Raw genomic sequence first — 14723 nt, forward strand, 5'->3', positions numbered from 1 at the left:
GTGGTACATTTACACAATGGAATTCTGTGCAGCAGAAAGAAAGGAGCTCCTACCCTTTGCAACAGCATGGATGCAACTGGAAAGTATTATGCTAAGCGAAACAAGCCAGGCAGTGAAAGACAAATACCATATGATCTCACTTTTAACAGGAACCTAATCAACAAAACAAACAAACAAGCAAAATATAACCAAAGACACTGAAATTGAGAACAGGCTGACAGTGACCAGAGGGGAGAGGGGAGGGAATTTCAGGGGAAAAGGGGAAGGGTTTACAGGAACAAGTATAAAGGACACATGGACAATAACAAGGGGGGGTGGAAACGGAAGGGAGGGGGGAGGGCTGGGGGGTGGGCTGGGATGGGGGTAAAAGGCAGAAAACTGTACTTGAAAAATTAAAATTAAAAAGAAAGAAATATGAATGTTAAAGGTGGTTTTGGTGAGGTCTTGGATGGAAATGAACATATTATTGGGAACTGAAGGAAAGGCAATCCTTGTTATAATGTAGCAGGTAATTTGGCTGACTTGTGTTCTCTTGAGTGGAAAGTAGAACTGGTAAGCAATGATCTTGGATATTTTGCTAAGCAGATTTCTGAGGAAAGTGTAAAGGCATGGTGTGGTTTCTCCTTGCAACTTAGAGTAAAATGCTGAAAGAAAGAGAATTTGAAGAAGGAGTTTTTAGTAAAAAGGAACTAGAACGTGAAGATTTAGAAAATTCTCTGCCTGTTCATATTGCAAAAAATGAGAAGGTGTACTCTGGAAAGAACACCAAGTCTGTGGCTGGACAAACAGTTGCTAAAGATTGGTGTATGACTTGTGGATCCAGTCTGAAGAAGACAGACGGGAAAAAATGAAGGAAAACTGTTGGATTTATGGGATTTCTGAGACAGGAAACAGGCTGGTGAAGCTATTTGGCTGTGAATATGTGTTGAACTCCAAGAAAAGGGGTGTATGACCCCAAGAATGGTTCAGAAGCCACCAGGGATATCACTGCCACCACAGGCCCAGAAGGCACAGGCCAGGAAAATGCAAGGAGAATGCACTGTCATCTCTTTAGTTCCAGAAGGTCAGTCACCCACTTGGTTTCAGGACTGAGGGAGCCGCACTACCACCTAGGGCTGAAGGTCAGCACATCTGATTTGAAGTCACACCTCTCAACAGTTACATGCTTTCTTCAAAGTTTTTTTCAACTTTCCCTTATGGTACTTTTTGACTATTAATTTCACGCCGATATTTAGCCTTACATGGATTTTACCACTGACTTCAGGCTGCATTCTCAAGCAACACAACCCTTAGAAGACCAAGGGTCAGTGGTTCAGTGGCTGCTACTGACCTCACACCACCCACAGGTCCTCAATCAGAAAGACCTGGGTTCACTGCAAATGACAGGAGAAAGTATGTCTTCTATATCCCATATTTCCTGTGTCCCACTACAGGGCAAAGATTCAATTCAGTCAGTACAGGGCTCTTCCATGTCCACTCACTATTACTGAGGGAATCCTTGGTAAGCTTCTTTTCCTCCTTTGACTAATATGCTTAAATTCAGTGAGTGAATACATTGAGACTCAGTAGCAAGCGAAAAGCTGTTTCTTAAAAAGAAACCAGTTATCCACAGAGGATGGCAGGACTCTGCTCCAATACCTTTGAGGGAAGACAGTAAAGATATATAGTTGGACTTGCTTGTATATACCTTGTTTATAGCACAGTCACCCTGGCAAAAGGCAAACTGCTTCTAGTGGTCTTTACTAATAGGTATGGCAACAACAACAACAAAAAAAGCATTTACCAGATCAGTAGTTGCATACCAGGCACCAAGGAATGTGTTAATTTGCTCACAATAAAACCACATCTGGTACAGCAGCTATAGTTGGAATCACAACCTACTTAAGCTTCTGATGATCCACTGTCATTCTCCAAGATCCATTTATCTTTTGCACAAGCTAAATAGACTAGTTCAATGGGGATATTGTAGGAATAATCACCCCTGCCTCCTTTAAGTCCTTGATGGTGGCACTATCTCTGCAATTCCAGTTGGCCTGTCTTACCATAGTAGCCCTCACTCAACAGATCAGGGAACCAGTGTGAGGATTTTGCCAGTTGCTGAGTATGTCTATTCCAATTATGCATTCCTGAACTGAGGAAGTAACCACAGGGTGGATTTGGGGACCCACTGGGACTACTGTGAGACAGATCTGAGCCAAAACTCCATCATCACTTCACTTTCATAAGCCCCTGCTCTGTCTGGTGGGCCACAGTGACCTTTTGGGTCTCCTGGAATCAGTGTCATGTTCAGAGCCAGTGTCCAGTAATTTCTGAAAAGTCTCATTATTTCCTTTTCTTCGATGCATAATCACCCTGGTAAAAGGCTGTAGGTTCCTTCAAGGAGGCTGGGAGAAAGGTTAGTAGTATATCTTTTTGGCAGTATAGTGGGGTCCTTCCTCAAGGGATCGGGTCTTCCCTTAATTCAGAGGTTTCTCTGTCTAAACTGGTTCGTCTGATAATTGACTGAGGATTCAGTACTCTGTTTTTATGTTTCAAATTAGATTTCTGTTCATTTGACCTAGAACACTTCTCTTTATACAGATGAAGTAGAGATTGAGGAGATTGCCCATCTGTCTGTTTCAGGGACATCATGATTAAGTAGCCAACAACAATAGGTCTCTGCAAATCAGACTATGCTGAATACTGGTGTGACCCTGCTGTCCATTACAGCAATCACATCCACCTTGCACTTGGCAGTTAAGTACATCCACTTGGCCCCTGACAGCCCTGGATCCAATTACCCCCATTACATTTAGGTTTTGCAATTCACTGGTCACAGTTCCTACTGTAATTTCTGACCTACAGAGAAGAGCATTCACAGAGTTCTTCAAGGACATGGGGGGGCTCCCCTCACAAATTTATTTCTCACAGTCGTGATGACATGTGTTCTTTGGACATTCCAGTGTGGGTGAGCAGATCTTACATGATAAATCCACTTTAACATTCCATTTTCCCTAAGCCTTTGGATATCTCTTTATACAGTATACCAAAGAAATTCTGGTATTTCAACTGCATTTAATATGGACCATTTTTTGGTCTGTGTTTTAGTCAACCAACCAAACTGTTCAAGCCCTGTTTAACCCTTCAAGTGGAAATATTAAATTCCAAATCTTAGTGTGACCATATCAATAAATTCAGCCCGATCCAACTTTGTTTCTTCCATTACACCACACTCTTACTATCCATTTCCACTCATATTTCCCAGATTTCTGTCTGTATAAATGGAACAAATCATGTAGTTCATTTGGTGTGTAGTGCACCTCCTCATGGGTCACACCTCACCCCTTGGAGCCTGATGAGACTTGAGTCTAGTTACAGGTATAGAAACAAAGAGGGGTTTGGGGGTGGGTGCTGAGGGGAATCAGCAGTGCATTCCAAGGCAACTGTCTCAGGGGAGGCCATTGCAATCTCCTCAGGCAAAGTAAGAGTAATCTGCTCAGTCAGGAGTGGAAAAGCTGGTTGTGCTGGCAAAGAAGATTCATCAGAATTTAAAGGTTCCATGTCCTCATATGGTCACATTCAACTTTCAGGATCCCGTTCCTTCTCAGTCAGTGCCTTCACTTTAATAGCAGACACCTGCCAAGTTGGGAATTCAATTTGGGTTGTAATTTAGCCACTCTCAGGATGACACTCAGGTTTGGTTTTCAGTAATCTCAGCTCTGAAGCTACAGAAGCTAAAATTTTCTTTCAGGACAGAAATAGAAATTTTTAGGTCATTTATGCAGTGTTTGAACTGGGAAATCAAATCTCTGAGCTCATCCTTTTCTTTTCCCACTTTGTCCAGAGATATTAGGAGCAATGAGCCAACCTTATTATACTTGTCTGACAGAAATTTTTAAGGTATTAAATGCATGGTCATCCAGGATCTTGCCTTTTATAATCACTTATTTAGGAGTATCCAATGGTGATATTTTTGTATATCTCTATTGCTGCATCATGCCACAGACTGTCAGTGCCCTCTCTAATAACTGGAAATAGTCATTAGTGCCTTGAAATACAATCAGAATAGGAAACCAATTCTAGAAGCCCTGTGACCAATTCAGAAAATGCATCCTTAAGATTCAAGGTCCTGTTCCCCTAAAACTACTCTTGGTACCAAAACCTGTATTAGTGTTCTCCAGAGAAATAGAACCAACAGTGTGTATGTGTGTATGTGTACACACACACACTATATATGTGTATACACACACACACACACACACACACAGAATACTCATATATGTAGGGGGGATTTATTTCAAGGAATTGGCTCATTCAATTGTGGGGACTGTAAGTCTGAAATTTATAGGGCAGGCCAGCAGGCTGGAAATTCAGGTAAGAGTTGTTTGCAATCTTGATTTGGAAATCTGCAGAGCAAGCCAGCAGACTGCAAACTGAGGCAAGGTTTCTATGTTGTGGCCTTGAGGCAGAATTCCTTATTCCCTTTGCCCTCAACAAGCACCCCAGCTGCTTGTGGTTCTTTACCTGTTGGAGTCACCCAAATCTTCATTTCTGAAGAGTCTGGGCCATTTAGTAGTCCTGCCTGAATTGGATTGTTGTAATTTTTCATTCACTTTAATTACAGGGCATGGTAGTATGCCCTAAGGGCTTGCTTGCATTCCAGACATACTCTTCCTTATCTCCATTATGCAGTAGCAATCCAGTTTCTCCTAGGTAGACACGTTCAATCACCCTAGCCAGCACAGTAATTCCCTTATTGCCTGTTGATTAAGAGGCATGAGGAGCCCAAAATGTCCCTAACTTCCAGTTTTGTGGAATCATTGTTGAATCTCCTGGTGGATGGAGCATTCCTCTCTTTAGAACTAAGACCTCTAGACTAGCAGAGCATAAAGTCAAGGGAACAGGAAGCAAACATTTTGCTAGTGAACCACTAGGGGTAATAGTGAATGCTGCCATTCCTGGCCCAGGGCCAAGGGGGTGGTACAACTACCACAGTGGACTTAAAGGACAGAGCATTGAGCCAATGAGAATTATTCTCAAGCCTTTAAAGTTGAATGGAATTTGCCCTGATACATTTCAGACTTGTGTGGGACCTGCAGTCCCCCCCTTTTTTTTTCATTTCAATTTCTCCCTTTGGAAAGGAAATATCTACCCCATGCCTGGCCCTCCATTGACTTTTGGAAGCAGATAACTTGTCAGCTTCCACAGGTTCTTATGTAGGGTAATTTTGTTCCAAGATGACTCATATTCAAGTCTCACTCATAACTGATTTGGGTGACTTAGATAACATTTGAGACTTTGAGTTGATGATCTTTAGATTCAGTTTTGGACTTAAGACTTTTGGGGATATCAGGATGGTGTTAGTATATTTTGAACATAGGAAGGATATTAATTTTGGGGGGTCAGAGTGCAAGCTCTAATGGGATATGTCCCCTCAAAAGATATATGGAAGACTTAACCCCCCAATACCTCAGAATGTGGCCTTATTTGGAAATAGGGTCTTTATAGAGGTAATCAGATTAATATGAGGTCATGGCGATGGGCTCTAATCTGACTGGTGTCCTTATAAAAAGGGATATTTGGGCATAGAAATAGATATGTATAGAAGGAAGATGATGAGGAAACACACAGGAAGGAGACAGCCATCTGATGGCCAGAGTGATGCATTTACAACCCATGGAACACCAAAGACTGCCACTAAACACCAGCAGCTAGAAGATGCAAGGAAGGGCTCCCTTGTGTCCTCCAGAGAGAACATGACCCTGCTAACACCCTGATTTCAGAATTCTAGCTTCCAGAAATATGAGATAAGAAGTTTCTGTGGATTTAAATCAGCCAGTTATTGGTACTTTGTTATAGCAGCCCTAGGAAACTAAGACAGAATGTCAGTGAGGGTATTTCCATTCTCAGCTGCTGAGTGCTCTGGGACGTCTTAAGTGTGTGATGATGTTGTCCTTGATTGGTCTGAGATTCTTCAGTCCCTTTCACCTCTGTGATTATTACTCTTTTCCCAATGAAATGTGGTTATTTTTCTAAAGAACAAATGGAAAGCAATTAGCTGGACCCAGTTCTCTATTATGTCCTATTAACAGGGTATGAAGTTCCCAAACCAGAGGTCATCTTCAAGTTGGAACAAGGAGAGGAGCCATGGATGTTGGAGGGGGAAACCCCATATGAAAGCTGTTCAGGTGAGTGTGGCCCAGGCAGAAGGGAGACATAGAAATACTTTTTTTTCTGAGAGGCTAGTCCCTTTAAAATGCTGTTATTGCTGCTTTTCTTGAAGGTTTAAACTTTAGAAACTGCTTGAGAATAAATAACATTGGCCTCTCAGGTACCAAATTGCTCTCTCCTTTTATTTTCTTTACTGTTATCAACTGTCTTCTTTGCTTGGCTTTCCTCTGGGAGAATTACTGCAATTCCTCTTCTTTGGATCATATGCCAGCCTTCTTCACTATGGATGTTGCTTTATTGGATATTTTCTTCTTCTATCTCATTTTTATGCTTCATTGCTTAACCCCAACCCCAGAGTCTTAGAGTCTTATCATATATTGTACATTCAGGTTTTAATGAATTTGCCTTCTTTGAAAATCAGTTGGTTGCCTCACTCCTGTTTTTCCTATTATCCTTTTTACTTTCTTCCTTTCATTTTTGTTCTTCTCATTCTAAGATAGCAATAAACTGTCACCTACAACCAGCCTCACCTCCTTCCTTTGTACATATTACCTTCAGATTCCTTACTCCTCTCCACCCCCTATCTCCATGCCACTCTCCCATCTTCCAACTTTGTGAGCACTATCACGTAGCATTTTTTCTTTTAAAATCAACTTTATCAAGGTATAACTTACACACAGTAAAGTGTATCCATTTCAAATGTACAGTCTGACATGGTATACACTGGTATAACTGCCACCCTAGTCATGCTATGTAACATTCTATCACACAGAAATGCTTCCTCATGCCCCTTGTAGTCAATGCCTACCACCATTTTGGCCCCAGGCAACTATTAACATTTTTTGTCACTATAGATTGTATTTGTCTTTATTAATGTTTTATACCAGAGGAATCATACTATCTGTACTCTTTTCATTCAGCATAATTATTTTGTGGTTTATCCATGTTATTGAGTATATCACTAATTGGTTCCTTTGAGATGCTGAATACTATTCCACAGTATGAATATATGGTTATTTGTTGATATGCCTGTTGATGACAGGTGGATATTATGACCTGCAGTGAACATTTTTGTATGTCTTTGTGTGACCATATGTTTATATTTGTCTTGGGTAAATACCTAGGAATGTAGTTGCCATGTCATATAATAAGTATATGCTTACCTTTATAAGAAATTGCCAACCTGTCTTCCAAAGTGGCTGTGCCATTTTACATTTCCAACACCATTACAAGAGAATTCCTGTTACTCTACATCCTCACCAACACTTGCTATCATCAGTCTCTTTAATTTTGCTATTATAGTATTAATAGATATATAGTATTATTATGATGTTAAGTTGCATTCACCTTGTGAGTAATGATGTTAACTATCTTTTCATATGCTTATTGACCATTTGTACTTTTTTGTGAAGTGTCAAGTATCTTTCTAATTTTATTGGGTTGTTTTCTTCTTAATGAGTTGTAAAAGTTGTTTATATTTTCTGGATACAGTTCCTTTGCCAGATCTATGTATTGCCAGTATTTTATTTCAATCTGTGACTTGCAATTTTATTTTCTTACTGGCGCCTATCAAAGACCAAAAATTTTAATTTTGATGGAGTTCGCCATCTTTTAATATTGTTTAATTGATTTGAAAGAGCAAGAGAGAGAAACTTTGATTTGTTGTTCCACTTATTTATGCACTCTTGATTGCTTCTTGTATGTGCCCTGACCAGGCATCACACTCGCAACCTTGGGGTATTGGGACAACACTTGAACCAACTGAGGTACCTGGCCAGAGTCTAATTTATCATCTTTTAAAAACTTGTTAGTATTTTTTGTGATCTGTTTAGCAAGTCTTTGCCTACAATAAGGCCACAAAGATTTTCTCATATTTTCTCTTATTAATTTTACCATTTTAGCTTTTTCAGTTTAGGTCCATGATCCATTTTGTACATTTGATGTAAGGATTGTTGTTCATTTTTTCAAGTTGATACCCAGTTGTTCCAGAACCATTTGTTAAAGAGACTTTCTTTTCCTCCATTGAATTTCCAGGGCATGTTCATCAAATCAATTGATTTTACATATGTGAACCTATTTCTTGACTCTCTATTCTCTGTTCCTTTGATTGATATGTCTTTCTGTTTTAAAATACTGGTTTTATTATTATTTAGGTATGGTGAGGACAACAGATCCATAGATGATTGCCACTGAAAAGATCATTTGTAACTCATAGCTCCCGAGATGAGGGGCCATGCCACACCATGCAAGACCAAAAGGGAAAGTACCAGGGTCAGTCAGGAGGCCGAAGTTGTGACGGGAATGCATAGGCAAGAGCCTTTATTGTGGTTTTCTTGAGAAAGAATGGGTGAGGCAGAGTAAGCAGGCTGGGAAGGTTTAGGGTTGGCTAGTTTGAGTAATTCATTAGAGGCTCTGTGGTGCAGAGACTGTCCCTAGTTGCCTGGTACCTGACCCTGAGGTGATTAGGGCAGAGAGATAGTGACTCAAACTGTGAAAGCTTGATAAAGGAGATAGTTGGTGGATATGGGCCTGTGGATTGGTTGGTTTGCATCTGAAAGGTATGCTCACAGGGAATTCATTTGCTGTGTCTAGGAATTAGCTACCCCTGAGAGGGACAGTCTCTTCAAGGATCAGCAAGGCACCAGGTGGCAGATTATCAAGAGTACAGAAAATAAGAAAATAATAGTTAATACATAGTCCTTTTGGCAAACCCATACATGCTTTTATAGAGTCTTGAAATCAGGTAGGATAAGTTTTCCAACTTTGCTTGTTTTTATTACTTTGGCTTTTCTAGATAATGAGCATTTCCATATAATTTTAGAATTAGTTTATAATTTTTTAAAGCATGCCTGCTGAGATTTTGTTTGGAGTTGAGTTGACTCTCTAGATCAATTTTAGGATAATTGACATCTTAACAATGTTGAGCCTTCTAATGCGTGAAGGTGGATATTTTTGTATTTATTTAGATCTTTGCTTTTGTTCAGTGATATTTGATAGTTTTAAATGTAGAAGTCTTATGCATCCTTCATTAAATTTATTCCTAATATTTAATTTTTTGACACTATTGCAAATGGCATTTTTAAATTTTTTTTTCAGATTGCTCATTGCTAGTATAGATCACTAGTGATTGATTTTTGTACAATGTGTATCTTGAGGCATAACTAATCCACCTATTAGTTTTCTTGTAGGTTCCTTGGGATTTTTCATGTAAGTAATGATTATTACTTTAGGGACACTTTTACTTCTTCCTGTCCAATCTCTTGCTTTTTACTTCTTTTCCTTCCCTTACTTCACTAAAACCTTCACTTACTTCAGTTCGATGTTGGATAAAAGTGGGAGTGTGGGTATGATTGACTTTTTCCAGATATTAGGGGTAAAAAATGTATATTATTAAATATGATTTTAGCTGTAGGTTTTTTGAAGCTTCCCTTTATCAGGTTATGTAAGTTCTTTTCTAATCCTAGCTTGTTAAAGGGTTTTTTTTAAATCATAGTTAAGTGTTGAATTTTGTCAAATGTTTTTTCTTCATCTTATTAGAGTGATCATGTGAGTTATTGCTTTTATTTTGTTAATATGTAAACTTATTTAATGATTTTCAAATATTAAATCAACCTTGTATTTCTGAGATAAATATTGGTGATTATGATATATTATCCTTATTATATATTGTTGGATTCTATTTTTATTTTTTGTTTAAAAATATTTGCATGAGTGATAGTTTTGTAGTTTTCTTTTTTGCAGTGTCTTTGTCAGGTTTTGATATTAGTTATGCTTGACCACATAATATGAGTTATGAATGATTTCTCTGTTTTCTGAACTAGTTTGTGTAAGATTGTTATTTATTCTTATGCTGTTTCACAGAATTCATCAGTCAGTCTGTCTGGGCCTAGGGTTTTCTCAGTGGAAAAGTTTTAAAAACAAATTCAATTTCTTTAATATATATAAGTTGTATTTTTGGAGGAATTTGTCTGTTTTCTTTAATGTCTAATTTAATTATGTTGTAGTCTAAGAATACACTGTATGATTTCAGCAAATGATCTATGGGAATGTTTCATGTGTCTCTGAAAATAATGTATATTTGTCCCTTTTCTTGGCTCTTGATGGGTGTTGTGTTCAATAGAAACTAATTACACATGATGGAGAGTTGGAGTATACAAATCCATTTTTGTTTGTATAGGTCATATGGCTACCACCACAATATTTTTCCTAGAGGCATGAATACATTTTTTCAGTTTTATTTTAGATGTAATTGACACACAGCAGTGTATAAATTTAAGAAGTACTGCATAATGACTTGACTTAAATACATTGTGAATTGACTACCACAGTAAGTTTAGTTAACACTCATCTCATATAGATATAAAAAAATGTTCTTTTCCTTGTGATGAGAACTTTTAAGATATGCTCCCTTAGCAAGTTAAATTGTTTTTTTGCCCACATGAATTTGGTGTTGTTGCTAATAAGCAAGAGGCAACAAGATTAGTGAGGATTTATAATCTAAAGCTAATGAGGACTTAGACTCTGAGTCATCCCCTCTGAGACTAGGCTCTCCATCAATATTTTCCCTGAAAACCCTTATCTTCATTCCACCCTACTTGATATTCAAGCTTCCTGCCAAAATTGAGCAAAATTGCTTATGTTGAAGTCCAGTCTGCAACATTTAATAACCATGTTTTAGTACAAAATATATAGATAACCATTCTGAGCTTTGCCTTCCTTATCTACAGTAGGTGAATAATAATATAACATACCTCATAGAACTTTGGAAAGGATTAAATGAGTTCATATGTATATATTTCTTAGAATAATGCCTGGAATATCATAAGTGTCATGCAAGAGCTTGGCACATAATACTGCTATATATGTATTTCCTGTTATCATTGTCATCATCATCATCATCAGACTTGCTGATTTCCCTGTATTCAATTTGGAGTAGTTTATATGTACCTTTTAATCTTCTGCTATCTATTCTTTGTGTCAATTTTACTTTTTTTCCCTCTTTTTAGATGGGAAGTTTGGGATTAATACCTCACAAAAAAGAATATCTGGGAAAGCTTCATTTCATAGTGAAATTGAGAGTGAAGATATAAGAGATGATTCATTGTATTCAATTTTAGAACTGTGGCAAGAGGCTGAACAGATAAAAAGATATCAGGAAAAACAGACCAAAACTGTGAGTCATGCTACTTTCACCGATAAGAAAATATTGAATACAGAGTGGCATTATGAATATAAAGACAGTGGAAAATTTGTTCATCCAAGCCCAAATCATATTACTGCTTCATGGAAAAGATCCCATAAACATGACTCATTTGAAAAGAGTTTTAAGCATAATTTAGACTTACATATTCATACTAAAAACAAAGCAACAAAGAACTTTGATAAAATTTTTGGACACAGTCAAGTTTTCACTCAGAGTTCTTATATTAACCATGAAAATATGCAGACAGGAGTGAAATTCTATGAAAGTAATCAGTGTAGAAAAGTCCTCAATCTCAGTAACAATCCAAAATTTCCTGTTGGGGAAAAAGCAAATATGTATACTGAATTTGGGAAGATATTCACCCAGAAGTCACCCTTCTTTGCATCTCAGAGAATTCATACTATGGAAAAACCTCATGAACTTAGCAAATGTGTAAATGTTTTTACACAAAAGCCACTACTCAGTATATATCTGAGAGTTCACAGAGATGAAAAACTACATATATGTACTGAATGTGGGAAAGCATTCATCCAGAATTCAGAATTAATTATGCATGAGAAAATTCACACTAGAGAAAAACCCTATAAATGCAGTGAATGTGGAAAATCATTTTTCCAAGTGTCATCTCTACTTAGGCATCAGACAATTCATACTGGAGAAAAGCTTTATGAATGCAGTGAATGTGGGAAAGGCTTCTCCCTGAACTCAGCCCTCAGTGTACATCAGAAAATTCATACTGGAGAGAGACACCACAAATGCAGTGAGTGTGGGAAAGCCTTTACCCAAAAATCAACACTTAGGATGCATCAGAGAATTCACACAGGAGAGAGATCCTATATATGTACTGAATGTGGGCAGGCCTTCATCCAGAAGGCCCACTTGATTGCACATCAAAGAATTCATACTGGAGAGAAGCCTTACGAATGCAGTGACTGTGAAAAGTCTTTCCCTTCTAAGTCACAACTCCAGATGCATAAGCGAATTCACACAGGAGAGAAACCTTATATATGCACTGAATGTGGGAAGGCCTTTACCAATAGGTCAAATCTCAATACTCACCAGAAATCTCATACTGGAGAGAAGTCTTACATATGTGCTGAATGTGGGAAAGCCTTCACTGACAGGTCAAATTTCAATAAGCACCAGACAATTCATACTGGAGAGAAACCCTATGTTTGTGCTGATTGTGGGAGGGCCTTTATCCAAAAGTCAGAGTTAATTACACATCAGAGAATTCATACTACAGAGAAGCCTTATAAATGTCCTGACTGTGAGAAATCCTTTTCTAAGAAACCACATCTCAAAGTACATCAGCGAATTCACACAGGAGAGAAACCATATATATGTGCAGAATGTGGGAAAGCCTTCACTGACAGGTCAAATTTCAATAAACACCAGACAATTCATACTGGATATAAACCCTATAAATGTAGTGACTGTGGGAAGGGCTTCACTCAGAAATCAGTTCTGAGTATGCATCGCAATATTCATACATGAAAGTAACTCTGTTTCTTCAAAATGAGAAAGCCTTATTACAGAAGTCAGGTTCAACTGTATATAATAAAATTCGTCCAAGACAGATCCTAAATGAATATATTACTTAATAAAAAGCATTTTTCAGGCTCTCTCACCTGAGATGAGAAAAATTATTTAGAAGACATACTCTAAGAATGCATTGAATGAAGGGGGATTTTCATATTTGTACAACCTCATGAAATAAAATAGAATTCATACTAGGAAAAATGCTGTCAGTTTGATGCATTAGGCAAAAGCCTTCTTATTGTAAAGAAAGTATTATAAAGCAAATTGTTATGAAATTCTTTATAGGTGGAATGTGAAAAATTATGTCAGTCATTTTTACTGTGTTATATTAACCAATTTAAAGTGACAACAAAATATATTTGATGTGTAGACCTACTCTCAGTTTTCTGGGTTGTTTGTGGCAGAACACATTGCACAACAGGAGGAATAATTGAAGTTCATTTATTGAATTTAATATAATTATGTCTGTCAGATATGTTTTCTATTGAATTTTCTCTTACATGAATTCAGTTTTAAAGTCATTATGGTTTTATATTTACACACACCTGCAGATATGATTTTACATAAACACATAAATGCGATCCTATTATTTATACTGGTTTCCATGACTTTGTATTTTTATCCTCTTTCATTGTGGTACAATGCAAAATAGCCACAGATCTCTCCTGTCCTTTTATGCATGCTCCTTTTTAATGTTACTCTGTTGTTTCTCTTATTAAGTGATAGAGCTCTCTCTCTACTCCTTGAATCTGAGGTTGACCAGGTGACTTGTTTTGGCCACTGTACATTAGCAAAGAGATTCAAGAAGCAGCTGGAGAAGTGTGAAAAAAGACTGTCTTGAGGCTTACTCTTCTTTCACTAGTCTTTGGAATTCTAAGATCTTCATATGAAGAAGCTGAGATTACTCTATAGAGGAATGAGAAACAAGATGGAGCAGAGATGAGCCAACCTAGCTGAGGCCCCTTAGGCCAGTTGCCAGACATGGGAACATGGCCTTCCTTGACCTTCAGCCCCACCCTAGCCAGCCCATACCAAAAGACGTCATAGCAGTTATCACAGCCAACCTGGAGAGTTGTGAGTTAAATAAAATAATTATTGTTTTAAACTGCTAAGTTTGGGGGTACTTCGTTGTATAACAAATGCTAATAATGCTTAAAAGTATATGAATGGGGGGATATTGTACCAAAACATAAGACATGTGGCATTTGGCTTTGGGCCTGGGCAGCAGGTAGAAAGGAAAAACAATGAGGAAATCTGTTAAGAAAGGCTGTAAAGGATGACATCCCATGCTGTTTAGTAAGGAAAAAATAGCAAAACAATCCCCATGCCCTGTAGGAAGATAGAGAATGTACCAATTGAACTTGTGGATCTAGCTAAGGAGATTTTCAACAGAATGTTGGAAGTATTAGTTTTCTTCTATTAACTGCATATGATAAGGTACAGAAAGACAGATATGAACTAAGAGAATGACTATTACAGATAAGGTCAGTCATATTCAGGGTGGTATGGCCATAGACAGAGAATGACTATTCCATTTGCAAGCAGAATTCAGAAGAAATACAAACAAATTTAGGACTTGCTGGGTTTGAAAATAACTGTTTCACACCTCCCGTCTCTCCAGTCAAAATATTTTCAGGGTGAAAAATGGCCTCATGGTACAGATCAAGTCATGAGTGTGGCTGTAAGACCCTTTGTTAAAATGTATGAAATACTTAAGTTGGTATTTGGCAGATCCTCTCAGCTAAGCTAAATGGCTTCTGTACACTTCGTGACTTTGTCCTCAGTAGGCTGACACACTTCTCAAAATAGAGAGGAGCCTGCCTTAAAA

General features: G+C 37.9%; 1 protein-coding gene across 9 annotated transcripts in view; it reads left to right on the top strand.

Moving 5' to 3' along the window:
- The window catches only part of LOC123832638 (zinc finger protein 81), a 52745-nt gene extending 38738 nt beyond the window's left edge, over positions 1–14007 (top strand). For all 9 annotated transcript variants that reach the window (XM_045860390.1, XM_045860384.1, XM_045860389.1 and 6 more), the window contains 2 exons: positions 6072–6167; positions 11157–14007. In XM_045860390.1, the coding sequence (XP_045716346.1) occupies positions 6072–6167; positions 11157–12850 (1790 nt within the window). In that variant the 3' untranslated portion in view covers positions 12851–14007. The remainder of the gene's footprint in view (positions 1–6071; positions 6168–11156) is intronic.
- The last annotated feature ends 716 nt before the right edge of the window (positions 14008–14723 follow it).

This window comes from Phyllostomus hastatus, unplaced genomic scaffold (assembly GCF_019186645.2).
Source record: "Phyllostomus hastatus isolate PE091 unplaced genomic scaffold, TTU_PhHast_1.1 phas_scaffold_200, whole genome shotgun sequence".
NCBI classification, from domain to species: domain Eukaryota; kingdom Metazoa; phylum Chordata; class Mammalia; order Chiroptera; family Phyllostomidae; genus Phyllostomus; species Phyllostomus hastatus.